We start from the raw sequence: 14,403 nt of genomic DNA, 5'->3' as shown, positions 1-14,403 counted from the left end.
ATAGAAGCCTGAGTACATAAAAGTTTTACATTATTAAGCATTATAGATGCAAATATTTATTGAATTGAAAGTTTCTATTGTTTCTTTTCATTAGCTAAATAACTTATTCATTAATTAGTAAGTAGTTTTTCATTAGTGTTTCAGTGCTACATAAAAAGTTTTACAGGAATTGAAAATTTAATTAGGACAATAATAATAATTAGGACTTGAATGATATCAGTTTTTAAATTTTTATCCCCATTAAGTAAAAGTCTGAAAAAATATTTAAGTTCTTTTCTTGATTGAAAAAGTGGAGAAAAATAAAACAGCTTTTAATGAGAATAAACTAGATATTTAAGTTAGGAGTAGACTTTTGATGACAAATACATCTTATTTCGGTACGAGGAACGAATTAAAATCAAAATTCATCTCTATTAGTACTAAAATAAATTTATACAATAACCTGATTAAACCAATCGCTTTGTATCGTTGCTAGAGATGAGCAATCAATAAACATGAGAAAAATAAAATGCTCATTTTTGAAAGAAAGATTTTTCCGTCAATTTTTTCTGCCGTTAAAACAGTTAAGTAGTTTTGAACGGGTGGAAAAAACGTGTTGTAATTCTTACTGCCTTTAAATGATGAGGAAGAAACACAATACAATCTTGAACTGAGTTTCAAGGTGACAGTTTGAAAAATTTCTATCTATTATGTTCTTTCAAGTTCCTGTTCTTGGCTACATCGGACAAACTAGACGTGGTTTAAAATTTAGACTTAAGGAACAAGATAGATATTTTTGTAATTTCAAACTTGAGAAATCATCAATTTCTGCACATTGTTGGAATCTTAAGCATAAATTGACAATGCTAAATTTTTTTATAATAGTCACATCAGCCGATCTTGATGCATTGGAATCTTGTTTCATACATATGGTTTCTGATTCTTTGTTAACTACACTTGTTCTTCCCCACCTCACCATAAGGCGAGAAAATACATTTTACCCTGATTTGCTCTTCTCGGCTTCTTAGGTTTTTCATGTCTGCGGTTTCATTTATTTTCTCTCTCAAACTATTGTGATTTTTCTAGTTCTGTTTCATCTTCTATTTTTCCGTTTTTCATTGGCAACTTTTCATTTTAACATTCAAATCACTATTGTTTCTCCTGATTCAAGTCTGGTAAGTCTTGAGAATGGGGACCTGTTTTAGTTGATTCAGCAATCCTTGAGCTGTGATTCTTTTTTTTAAATAGTCATTTCATTGCAACAGTCATTTTTAACGAAACATAGACTTTACAAGAATGTTACTTTACTCGTGCACTGTGTCAGTCCATTCCGGCAGTTCTACAAAAAAATGTTTCATTTGATTTTAGAATTATTTTCGCCATACGACTGGATGGTACAGGGGTTAGTGAGACGGTTTCTTAGAAATATTTCACGATTAAATTCCTACCTTGACAGAAAACTCATTTTCTCCACTCAATTCATTAATGTTGCATTTTTAATCAATGGTATAAATGTTTTGACGAAATTCATGCTTTCAAATAAGTTAAGGTAGTTAGATTAAAAGTTAATTGAACAGGAAACACTCAAACAACAAGTAACAACAAGGAAACAACAAGTCAAATCAAGGAAAATTTTGATAATTCTGAATTATTTATCAAGAGTGATTTTCTTCAATATGCAGCATAGTGCTTATAAATTTTTTTAATCGCTTTTTATTATTAGTTATAAATAGTAACAAGAAAGGTAGTAAGATTTATTTGAAAGTTTGGAAATTTTTTTTTGATAAGGGGAATTATGCAAGGCTTATGAATTCAATCAATGAGTTCGAATGTAGGTCATCTCCAAGAAAGCTTATTTTACAGGAGCGACAAAAATTGGATAGTTAAGTATCAGCTTCATATATAGCGCATATTATATTTTTTGATATTACAATATGGCTGGTTACAGAATATTCTATTGCTATTGGGCGATAGCATCACTTAGTTTTTTAATTTAAAACAATAATTTGAACTTGGAGTGATCGGTTTTCGAACAAAACTTTAAAATAAATAGTATGCATTTACAAGTGAAAATATTAATAATTTGTCATTTAGAAATGAAATAAAGATTGTACATTTAAGTCATATTCATGGAAATATATGTAGATTCCAAAATTTTTCGTGTTATGACTAGCTGTGCTTGGCCACGTACACATTTTTTCATCGAAAAACAAAATCTCGTTTAATTTATGTCGTAAGAAATTATTTGATGCCTGCAATTTTCTTGAGGTTTATGGTAACTTTTCCAAAACCATTTTTTTTTCAAAATGGTTATGGTGCTACTCTTAAGATACTTTCTTATACTGAGTAAATACTAATTTGCATTAACCAGCACTGAGCGGAGGTACTTAAACTTCACCATATCTAAAGTTTTTATAAGAAAAATTTTTATGATGAGACACCTGAAGCTGTTGTTTCTTCTTTCTTACTTTTCCATAGTAGCATTTTGGTAACACATTTTTCTTAAAATGCCTTGCCCAGCAGCTTTTTACTGACTTCCTTTACATTCCGTAGTTACTTTTATCCCTCTTTATGTTCTTGCATATACCATTTAGAGAACTATCCAGTGAATTGCGTGATAAAAAAGCATCATGTAATATAGAAAGCCTAATCTGAGTAACTAATTGTTAGGTTATGAGAACAATTTCACTTGCAACAACGGCAGCCATTTGGCGAAGTTTATTCTGAGAACAGGTCATCTCCAGGATATGGCCTGTTTTTGAACTAAATTGAGATTTAACTGCACAAAATATACTTTACCAGGTAGGAAAGTAGGGAGACATGATTTTTTTTATATATTTACTATGTATCTACGTCAGCTAAACTTAATTCAAGAACCTCAATTTTGGAAAAAAGTGGAGATGACAGGTTTTCGGATTCATCGATTCAATTGTTTCTTATCTCACCGAAAAAGAATTTGCTGTCTAAAAATTTAGTGATGAATTTTAGTAGCTAGGTGAAGTCGGTGCCATGAGGTTTCTGTTAGTTATCTATATTTTGTTATTTCAGTTCTATCTATAAGTTCCATTATAGAAAACATAATTTTGAAAACATTAAATTTCCAGATTAATTTTCAATCTGGTTCGACTTACTTTTTTCACAGCCTTTGTCATTCAAGTGGAAACCATCTTTGCATACACATATTGCATCCCCGTTAGGTGTCTCCTTGCAAACCTCGTTCTCTTTACAGATTTTATTTTTGCAGAAATCAGCTGAAATAAACGAAAAATACTCAATATTTTTACAGTAGTTTAGAAATTTTAAGCTTATTAGCTAATTCTTAATATTAAACTTATCAGAAACTCGACTTCTTGTGTTCATATAGAGGTTCAGAGAGAGAGAGAGAGAGAGAGAGAGAAAGAGAGAGAGCTGAGAATCTGTAGCATCCATGTCAAGCCTGACAGCAATCCACAAATACTGATCTTCGCTTACTGCTGTGTCTTATGACCGACTTTGCCAGGCTTTCTTCCGACAGATCCGGAATCCATAAACGTTGCACATGACGTTGGACATTAAATTGATCTCTCTACAAATTTGGACAGTGGTGGTGGCTCAGAGGAGTGTCCACTCGCCTCTTAATTAGGTGACCCGGGTTCGAATATAAGTGATGGTTGGCGGATACGAATTTAACACTAGGTTCATATAAACCTGGAGTTACTTCCATCTAACTTCGTTAGAAAGTGAAGACATATGTGTAACATTTTCTGATTGGTCGAGAGTCAAAATTTACCCAAACAGAACAAAAGAAACTTTTTCTCGTAGACTTTGGAGTGATCGATAAGGTATTTATATCGAGCGGGATCTCATAATTTCGTGTACATTCCCCCCTTTGTTTTCAAAATTATTCTAAACTGTTCAAAGTATCTTTTATGCACAAATACAATGTTAAAAAATAATTTATTTTGTGGAATAATTCGATTTTACAAATTACGATAGCTTTACTTGATACTTTCATCAAGTTATTTATGCTATTATATGCCGAATAGATCATAAATGTCTTGAGAAAATATTAGTTTTCTCCCTAAGAAAGTATTGCTTGTAAAAAAATTTGTAAACGTATTAGAAATGAATTACAGTTTTATAATTAAAGTTCTAATTTGAACATAAACAATTCGCTGTACTTTGGCGAAGTTTGTTGTCTTTTGGCTGGGGAAAGAAAAACGAATTGTAACCTAACTATATATTGATACTCCTAGCTATATATTGAATGATTACCCAACTATATATTGATATTCTAAATATTGATTTCTGTTGATGAGAAAAATTCTGAAATGGCTGCCGTTTATTCATTTTCCAATTATAATTAACTATTAATAATGGTGGTTTGTCATTATTTTCATACATGAATTTTGTTTATCAATGTCTCGTTATGATTTTTAAGTTTAGATATTTTTTATTGCTGAAATAATTTTTTTACTGATTATTGTATATTTTTATAGAAATGTAAGTTGCTTTTTTAATGATTCTATACAGTACCTGACTTTAAGGTCTATTAATTTTTATGTCTAAAATAATTATGTGACGTTTTTGTATGACCTACGCATGCATTATAGATTAAAAAAGTGCGTAACGTTACTTCAAGTTCATAGTAAAAATAAATATCGACATTTCGTAAGTATATATTCCATGGAGCTAAAGTAGAGATCTTTCAAATCCCTTTGCATTTTATTGAGTGTTGTTTTTAGAATTTCTTAAATAGTGTATTATTTTTTATTTTTCGTTATTGCTGTTCGAAAAATATAATATTTTTATGTTATATAGTGAAAAATATTTTCAAGAGGATTTACATTTAAAATATAGATATATGCTTACCTCTACATGTTTTGTCTTTATTATATGAGAAATTGTCTTCGCATTTGCACGTTCCTTTTACACAAATTTCGTGAACCTTCCGACATTCTCCATTCAGAAATTTCTGTTCACATTTATCTAGATCTATTGTATAAAAGATTGAAATATAATGAAAGCAATATTTTAAATATATATGAGACATAACACATCTTTATAAATGCATTAAAGTACTACAACTAATACATTGGGTGTACTGAATTGAAATTTTTCAAATACTTAAAAATTAATTAAACAACACTCATATATTGCAAGAAAAATATTTTACATTTGTGTTGCTCATATTTTATAAAACATTAAGGCGTTTATTGTCCCCAAAACTTATATTTTCCTTTTTGTGTTGGATACAAAAAGCTCAAACAAACGAAATTATATGTTAGTCGGAAATGACAGATTGCAAGCGAACAGTTCATATACAAAACAAACTGTTCCAGAATTGTGTTATGACTATGCTTATTGATTTATGAAGGCAATTTAAAAAATGAAAGTTCTCTCATAGGTTTTGGCAATGCTAAATAATTAACTCAAGAGAAATATGTGTTTTATCAACGAAGATTGGCTAGAAACATGTTATCGTTGCTTTAATCTTTTAATCTAATTTTTAACCTCTATGTATACTGCCTAATTCACATATATGTTTCTTTTCATTCTTTTACCGTTTTGATCTCGCATTTTACTTGTTTATGTTAGTATAATTTACATAAAAACGTGTGTCTCTAAACAATGAAATTAATAATTGTGATTGCAGTTAAAATCTATTTTTTATATATTCCAAATGTAGGCTTCAAGTAGCATTGAAATGTAAATAAATCAAAACATAATGTACATAATTTGGAGAAAACATTGGTTTAACTGAGAGTTTGTGTTTCATATTCCTAAAACTTAAGTTTAAAATCAACATCATATTCATAATTCTAGACTAAAATATACGAGTATCAATAAGCAAACAATGCATGATTTATTTATTTTAATAAGATTCAATTAATTAATTTTTTGCTTTTGCCGCCTTTTTACCAGATAAAAATTGTATTTGGTGATTTATGTCAAATTAGATTTATTGAAATGATACTTCTTATGTGACTTCCAACAAGGTTGCGTTAAACGTTTACCGCTACATTTTTTTTGGCCGCGAAATCACATGGTAGGATCCAGTTTTCCCTCATTCATTTCCGTACTGTTTTGGTTCTCACTAGCATAAAAATAATAAAAGTCATAAAAGTATTGTTTTTCTATAAATATTTTAGTTTGATTAGATACACATATAATTTAATAGGATAGTATTTTTTATTTTCAAATTTAGTGGATAACAATTGTAAAAAATTAGTGAAAACAATCCCACGGACAATGCGACGGATTTAAGGTTATGTCAAGGTACGTCTCTTTTGAAAATCAATTCATTGTTTGGTTTTCTCTTTTCTAATTGCCATTTATATTTCACCAAATGCAGCCATGAAGGATATTAAATTATTTATTGCAAAATCTTTATTGCCACTATCCACTGCAGGTTCACTAGCTCTGGCAGACGTTACTGGTGAAAAAATTGATTATTGTGAGCGGCCTGTGATCCTTGCAGGAGATTTTAATGTGAATTTCTCGTTACCTGAAGCATTATTAACCTTCCTTATAGACAAATTTGGATTGGAAATGATAAATGGTAAGAATGTTCCAACAACCAAACGGGTAACTACCATTGATGCAGTTTTTGCAAGAAATATTGAAAAAATAGAACTCAAACATTTCGTATCTTACTTTAGTTATCATAATCCCATTGTAAATGTTATAGATTTGGCTATTTCTAAACTCGAAAATGATAATTAGAAGATGCGATCAATTGTGAGTTGTAAGCATTGTTAATAAAGTTTGCCTTAAAGAAACAATATGATTTCACTAAAAATCAATTTTTACCCCTTCCTTTTTTCACTTTTACGCGCGGAGGGACTCCACGCACTATTTTTTGTTCTGAGAGACAGATGTTTTTCTCTAACATCTTTTTCTAGAGGAACTTTATTTCCACCATAAATTAAATGCATTTTTTTCACATTTCTGCGAGAAAGAACTTTCATCTCAACGTTATACGGAAAATAGATTTTAATTTATGAAATTGGCTTCGCTAATTATTATGCCCTCATTTATTTAAGCAATTTTCACTCTCCTTATAAATCTTAGAATTCTTTCTTTATTCTGAAAAAAGGTAACCATGTCATAATTAACATTTTACTAATTTATTTTAGAAAACTGCCTTGGTATTTATTTCCCATAATTTGATGGAATGTGCTGAATATTATATGAATAAAGGTACTAATTTAATTATTTTTACTACATCTTACTTATGCACGCTTTCTTTGCAATATCAAAGCGCTGGTTTTCTTTGCATTTGCAGTATCCTTCTTTTAAAATTAAATCATAGCCGCATGCAGCACCTCCACATTCTAATTTGCAATTTTCGCAGTCTTTTCCCATAAAGCCATACGAGCAGATACAGGTGTAGTCCTGTCCATTATTCACGCAAGTGCCTCCGTATTTGCAAGGATTTGAGTTGCATGAGTCAACTGTAATAAAAATTCTTGATAAGCTTTGCTGAAGCATATAAGCAAGATAGCTTTAAGAAATCAACATTATCAAGATAATAACTTTGAAAAAAGCAAGGAAATTACTTTGAGCTCATTATCAAGATTCATATTTAGCTAAATACGTTTATGTATTAAACATCATTTTAATATATCTTGACCTGAGAATAGATATTTTCTTAAATTTATCTTGACCTTAGAATAAATAGTTTTCCTGATAACTTGAAACTGGAACAGGTTTTTGCTTAAATGCCACTTTGTATCAGATTAGATAGCATGCTAAATATAAGTAAATTTTTTAAAAATAAATTTTATATCTTGATGCTGGAATATGTATATTTTTTGCCAAAATACATTACTAGACACTAAATATGCTTTTACTTTTGTGCTTAAATGTATAAGTAACTTTCAGACTTACAAATTATTACACAACATAGCTTGTACAAAATTTATAAGATTTCTGACAAAAATGTGAATGGAGATATTTTTCCTATTCATGAACGTCGGTTGCAATTGTTATATACTTCATTAAATTTTATAATCTTTAATTTTTTTTTGTTTCAGTAACTAAAAAGAAATTATTTTCTAGCACAAATGTTGTTTTTTTTGAAAACTTTGTAGCATAAAAATTATTGGCAAAATTTACTAAAATTTACTCTCAAACTTTTTCTCAGTTTTTCGATACAATACAGTAGAAGAACAAGCTATGAAAATAATTTATATCAAGAAACACGCCATGAATCACATAGTTATACTTTTGCAACAAATTTAAATTATGTGATAAACATTCTAGATCCAAACATAAAATTTGCATTTATTGAAGTTCTTTTTTTTTCTGAGACACACATTTCTTTTGCCAAAAAAGAAGAACCAAGAAACTAACTTTAGTAATAAAATTCTAACCCTCGGTTCATTTATCTCTGAAAATATTTTATACAGAACTGACCGGTGACCCCAAGTGTAAAGATGGGAAACTCGCGAAAGTCGTAACAAAATTTGGCACAATGCCAGCGCTTCGTGTATGGCGGAGAAGTTTGTTTCCAGGGGCACAGTGCAGCGCATGCGCATTATCATCCTTAGTTTTGGAAGGAGAGTTTGGAGAGAGAAGCACATGAGAAATCAATCAATGGCGGACGTTAATTTGACAATTATCCCTAACAAGTAAGTGCGCTTTGTATAACCTATCTTCTGTTGATTTTTTCTCCTTGTTTTCAATTTTGATTCAGATTCTAATCCTCTTTTTTTCTTTCAATATTTTTCAGTGATTCTTCTGTGCGCAAAGCAAAGAATTATGATAGATGTGCTTACTGCAATGTAAATAGAGCGGGTTACCCAAATTTGAAATTGTTTCGCTTTCCTCAAAATATCGAAATGTAAGTAAATAGTTAAGCATTTTCGAAGATTTCGGTAAATTATTTTTCAATGATTGATTATATGAACCTATTAGATAAGACAGACTTAGAATTGTAACTAAATGTGTGACTAATTTATAGTGTCTGACTTTAATTTAATTTCATTTGGTTTTTAAATTCTGTATAATTCCATAAGTGCGTTTATCTTTTTTGATCGGAATTAAATATTTACAAATGAAATTTATGTATATAACTAAGTAAAAATTTAAATGTTTTTCAAGAAATGTGAAAAAGATCTATAAATTTGACATTTTAAATTTTTGAAAGTTCATTACATATATGAAATTATTTAAATAGTGTTAAGTGTAAAAATTGTTACTTTTTATTCATATAATATTTATAGAGTGGTTTATAGTAGATATATATATTTTATTTGTCTGTTAGCTCTAAATGTCCAGCAAACAGTACCGTCTTTACTTATAGGCACACAGGGCAATGCCCGGGGACCCCATTTTCTCAGGGGGCCCTAGAGAATCGTACTTTTTTGAAAAATTGCATTAAAAAGAATTTAAGACTAAAAACATTACCTTATATATTTAAAAATTTTTTTCATAGAGTATGCATATTTTTTCTACAAATGGTGATTGATTATCAAACACCAATAATTGGAGTAGTTTATCACCAAGAAAACTTAAAAAGTCAACCGAAAACTATTTTTCTTATTTTATTATATGAGGATTACAACTGGTTAGCGTATCAATTTTTTTTAAACTATGCATAGTTTAAAAGTACTTTATTTGAGTTTTTGTGGTAATCAAAATTAGTTAAAATTAATGCATTATACAGTCCCTGGTCAAATTATTAGACGCACTATAAGATTCTATGTAAAATCTTAATTACTCAGGTGATACTACACAGCTTTATTGTATTTACGCTACTGAAACCGGTTTGTACTTGTTTACGTTTGTGTATCAATTGGTTAAATTAGGCGATATGTAATATAAATTCGACAAAATGTAATAAAAATACAGATTATTTACTGTATCAGGTACTATATTATAATATTATAATAATTAGGTCAAATTAATAGACGCACTGTAGTTTTTTAATAATGACATGATTTGCACGAGTTTACATACTATACTTTTATAATTAAACATACGCGTCAATTTATTAATATAATGTATTTAATTATAAAAGTATTAATATACATGTTAATACTTTTATAATTAAACATACAAATAGATTTTTATTCAGGAGATTTTTCATTCACCTCCTATTTGTATTTACTTTTAACGTATTTCATTTTATTGTTAACCAACTGATACACTAACGTAAAGAAGTGAAAACCGGTTTCAGCTACGTAAAAACAATAAAGCTGTATAGTAAAGCTGTACCTGATAATTATAATTTTACATAGAATCTTAAAGTGCGTCTAATAATTTGGCCAGGGACTGTATCTTAAAAATGATTTATTTTTTGTATGTGAAGTTGTTTTTTAGTTTGTTTTTAAGCATTACGACACATTATAGGTCTAAAATATTTTTGTGCCCTGGGCCCCTGCATGCTATGAAGATGATACTGCCACTAAAACATAAATTTAATTGATTTTGTTATTTAATCCCCCAATGAATTGTTTTGTTATTAAATTTCCTTTCTAAATATTTTCCTTAAACACTGCCTGCTTTTTTAAAACTATTTAATAAAATATTAATACTTAAGAAAAATAATACATATAATTTATTAATGCCATACATTTTAAGTTCCGTTCTCGAATTAGACAGCATTCTTATGTCATATTAGCACTTTAATCTTACTGTGTGATTTTTTTTTTTTTTATTAGGTGCACGAAATGATTAGAGGCCAGCAAAATTGTATCGTTACGGAATGTTGATACTGACAGACTGACTACATAACAGATGTAGATTGTGTTCAAGACATTCCAAAATTAAAGATTATGTATCAAAAATAATGCAGACTTGTTCCTAGTGCAGTTCCAATGAACCAATATTGCATCTTTTTAATTTTATGTTATTTTATTTCATAAACTTGCTCAAATATTTATTTATTGTATAAAATGTATACAATTTTATTTGTGTAATTTTTATTTTATTGAAAAGTATATTCTTAAAATATATAACCAAAAAGAATATTTTTAGATACGTTTAATAAAGATAAAACAAATTCTGCAACAAGTGTCTTGCTTATTTCTTTAAAACTCTAAGTATATATATAATTGAAAATTTTTATTTTTATATCGCACATTTCTTATACATATACACACATGGAAAAATTAACAAAGCGAAAAAGTTTTTTTTTTCCAAGGGGAAATAAATTTTACTCAATTTTTTAAAGTTTTAATGAATTTTTATCTTTTAATATAAATTACTTTTGTTAAATAAATATTTACTACTTTAAAATAAATTAAAATCCTGCTAAATTTGTGAACTGAAAAAGAATTTAAAAGCAAAATCGAATCCGATTATAATTAACGGAGAAAATATGAGTGCATTGGGTGAAAATCAAATGATCTGCGCCCGTTCTTCAATCGCTCTTAACGGTGGCTTTCCTGCATTACACCTTCAGCGCCCAAGTTGGGGGAAAGATCCTTACGACTTAACATTGATAGTATAGGAAGTTTCCCTTCTTTACGCGAAGCGTATAAGTTCTTTGCCCGGTGTGACTTGGGAGAAGCCTATGAATTAACCAATCATTGCATTGTACCTGAAGTGAGTAATACATATCCTCAGAACTATTCTACAGTTTCACTAGTTGTAGAATTATAATGTACAGTTGTTATTGCTGCTGTAGAGAGAATAAAGATTGATCTTGGAAAAAGGTTTTTAATCATTTTTAAAGAATAGGGCTCAGAAATACTCTGAACAAATTCTTTCAATTTAAATTAGGCAATAACGTCACTCGAAAACATAGTTAAATAAAAAACAAATAAATAAGGACCTATGAATACAGTCATGATTTATTTATAAATGTGGGATAAACTATGTGATTTAATATTATTATCCAATGAATATGATTAATATCATGTGGTTTGTTTCAGATAGACCGGCATCAGCTAGTATTCAGCCGTTTTACCAAGCCTTTCAACTTTCGCCATACTCATTTCTAAGGTTTGTAAATGAAGTAAAAGAAATATATCTAGAAAATATCTTTGTGAAAAGGACAAGCAAAATTACATTACATTCATTCAATAAAATTACCAACAGGTCAAATTTTAATTTCATTCTTTGTTTTCCTTTTATAGTTGGATATGGAATGAGTAATTTCTTTGAAACTTTTTATCTTTGTTGCGTCTACTTACTTGCTGTTGAAGATTTCAAAGGCTGTCCCGTTGAAACTTTCAAGGTAGAAGTAGGACCTGCGAATCAGTAAATAATAATAAATAAATTCATAAATGAAAAATAATATATAGTGTGCTTTAAAAATAATTTTACGTTAGCTTATTTTGAGATGCAAAACATGTAAATCAAGTTTCATTTTATTCTTTGTTTTCATTTTATAATAGGATATAGAATGTACAGTTTCTTTGAAACATTCTAATCTTTGTCATTTCTACTTACTTGATGATGAAGATTTCAAAGGCTGTTCTGTTGAAACTTTCAAAGTAGAAGTAGGAACTACAAATTAGTAAATAACAATAATTATATTATGTGTTTTAAATATCAGTTTACGTTAGCTCATTTAGAGATGTAAAACATGTAAATCAAGTTTCATTTTATTCTTTGTTTTCATTTTCTAATAGGATATTGAATGTGCAGTTTCTTTGAAACATTCTAATCTTTGTCATTTCTACTTACTTGATGTTGAAGATTTCAAAAATTGTTCTGTTGAAACTTTCAAGGTAGAAGTAGGACCTGCGAATTATTAAACAATAAATAATATATAGTGTGTTTTTAAAATCAGTTTGCGTTATCTTATTTAGAGATCTAATACTTGTAAGTAAGTCACGTTTTCAATTTATTCCTTTTTTTTTTCATTTTATAATAGAATAGGGACTGTATAGTTTCTTTAAAACATTCTAATCTTTGTCGATTCTACTTACTTGATGTTGAAGATTTCAAGGGTAGTTCTGTTGAAACTTTCAAGGTAGAAGTAGGACCTGTGAATTAATAAATGATAAATAATATACATTGTGCTTAAAAAATAATTTCCCATTAGCTAATTTTGAGATGCAAAACATGCAAATCAAGTTTCATTTTATTCTTTGTTTTCACTTTATAATAGGACATAGAATGTGCAATTTCTTTGAAACATTCTAATCTCTGTCATTTCTACTTACTTGATGTTGAAGATTTCAAAAGTTGTTCTGTTGAAACTTTCAGGGTAGAAGTAGGACCTGCGAATTAATAAATAATATAAAGTGTGTTTTAAAAATCAGTTTACGTTATCTAATTCTGAGATCTAATACATGTAAGTCACGTTTTCAATTTATTCTAGAATATGGACAGTATAGTTTCTTTCAAACATTCTAATTTTTTTCATTTCTACTTACTTGATGTTGAAGATTTCAAAAGTTGTTCTGTTGAAACTTTCAAGGTAGAAGTAGGACCTGCGAATTAGTAAATAATAATATTGAATTATATAGTGTGTTTTAAAAATCACTTTACGTTATCTTATTTAGGGATGTTCAACATATAAGTAACTTTCTTATTTTATTCCTTGTTTTTATTTTATAATAGGATATGGAAAGTATATTTTGTTTGAAACATTCTAATCTTTATTATTTCTACTTACTTGTTGTTGAAGATTTCAAAATTTGTTCGGTTGAAACTTTCAAGGTAGTAGTAGGACCTGTGAATTGGTAAATGAAAAATATAAGGTATTGTTTTTTAAAAACCAGTTTGTGCTAACTTATTTAGGAATGCAATGCATATAAGTTACGTTTTTAATTCATTCTTCGTTTTTAACCTATAATAGGTTATGGAATATGTAATGTTTTGTAAAATTTCTAAACTTTTCCATTTGTTTTCACCAGTTTTGAAGATATTAACGGTGGTTCTGTTTAAGCTTTCAAGGTATTAGTAGGGCTTGCTATTTAGTAAATAAAATATATTAGATATTGTACTATGAAAACCAGTTTTTATTAACTGTTTTAAGATGCAATACATATAAGTCAAGTTGTCATTCCGTTCTTTTTTTTTTCATTTTATATTTATTCTTTGATGTGTAAGTGTAATTTATGAGAAACTTTCAAATTGTTTCTTTTTTACTAACTTGTAGAAGATTTTAAAGGTTGTTCTGTTGAAACTTTCAGAGAAATTTTAGGCCCTTCAATATAGTAATTAAAAGATATCAGGTATTGTGTTTTGAAAATCAGTTTAATGTATATTGTGTAAAGGGGTGTAATTTATGTTACGTAATATATGTTACGTTTTTATTCCATTTTATTTCAATTTTATAATAGAGTGTAGCATGTGCGATTGCTTTGAAATTTTCCAATCTGCCAATTTTACTTACTTGCTGTTGAGGATTTCAAAGGTTGTTTTGTTGAAACTTTCATAGGTGTAGTAGGGCCTGCAATTTTGTAAAAAAGAATCATTAGATGTTAAGATATTAGATGAAAGTACTAGATATTTAGTATAAGGAAAATGTAAAAAATT

General features: G+C 28.5%; 1 protein-coding gene and 1 long non-coding RNA gene across 15 annotated transcripts in view; one reads left to right on the top strand and one right to left on the bottom strand.

Moving 5' to 3' along the window:
* The window catches only part of LOC107447641 (uncharacterized), a 143,776-nt gene that overhangs the window by 47,074 nt on the left and 82,299 nt on the right, over positions 1 to 14,403 (bottom strand). For 10 of the 14 annotated variants that reach the window (XM_087163869.1, XM_087163881.1, XM_087163875.1 and 7 more), the window contains 11 exons: positions 14,261 to 14,317; positions 13,538 to 13,594; positions 13,296 to 13,352; positions 13,083 to 13,139; positions 12,846 to 12,902; positions 12,601 to 12,657; positions 12,364 to 12,420; positions 12,105 to 12,161; positions 7,194 to 7,415; positions 4,831 to 4,953; positions 3,111 to 3,230 (listed from right to left, as the gene is read on the bottom strand). In XM_087163869.1, coding sequence (XP_087019995.1) covers positions 3,111 to 3,230; positions 4,831 to 4,953; positions 7,194 to 7,415; positions 12,105 to 12,161; positions 12,364 to 12,420; positions 12,601 to 12,657; positions 12,846 to 12,902; positions 13,083 to 13,139; positions 13,296 to 13,352; positions 13,538 to 13,594; positions 14,261 to 14,317 — 921 coding nt within the window. The remainder of the gene's footprint in view (positions 1 to 3,110; positions 3,231 to 4,830; positions 4,954 to 7,193; positions 7,416 to 12,104; positions 12,162 to 12,363; positions 12,421 to 12,600; positions 12,658 to 12,845; positions 12,903 to 13,082; positions 13,140 to 13,295; positions 13,353 to 13,537; positions 13,595 to 14,260; positions 14,318 to 14,403) is intronic. The other 4 variants (XM_087163870.1, XM_087163871.1, XM_087163872.1 and 1 more) reach the window with 4 other exon arrangements.
* LOC147809330 (uncharacterized) lies at positions 8,423 to 10,969 on the top strand. The gene is made up of 3 exons (XR_015433533.1): positions 8,423 to 8,594; positions 8,696 to 8,806; positions 10,629 to 10,969. It is a non-coding gene; the product is annotated as an uncharacterized LOC147809330 (long non-coding RNA).

The sequence above is a fragment of the Parasteatoda tepidariorum genome, chromosome 5 (assembly GCF_982258835.1).
Source record: "Parasteatoda tepidariorum strain Cologne lab strain chromosome 5, Ptep-v5.0, whole genome shotgun sequence".
NCBI classification, from domain to species: Eukaryota; Metazoa; Arthropoda; class Arachnida; order Araneae; family Theridiidae; genus Parasteatoda; species Parasteatoda tepidariorum.
Note: the sequence above shows the minus strand (reverse complement) of the source record. Positions and strands in the feature narration are given on the sequence as shown.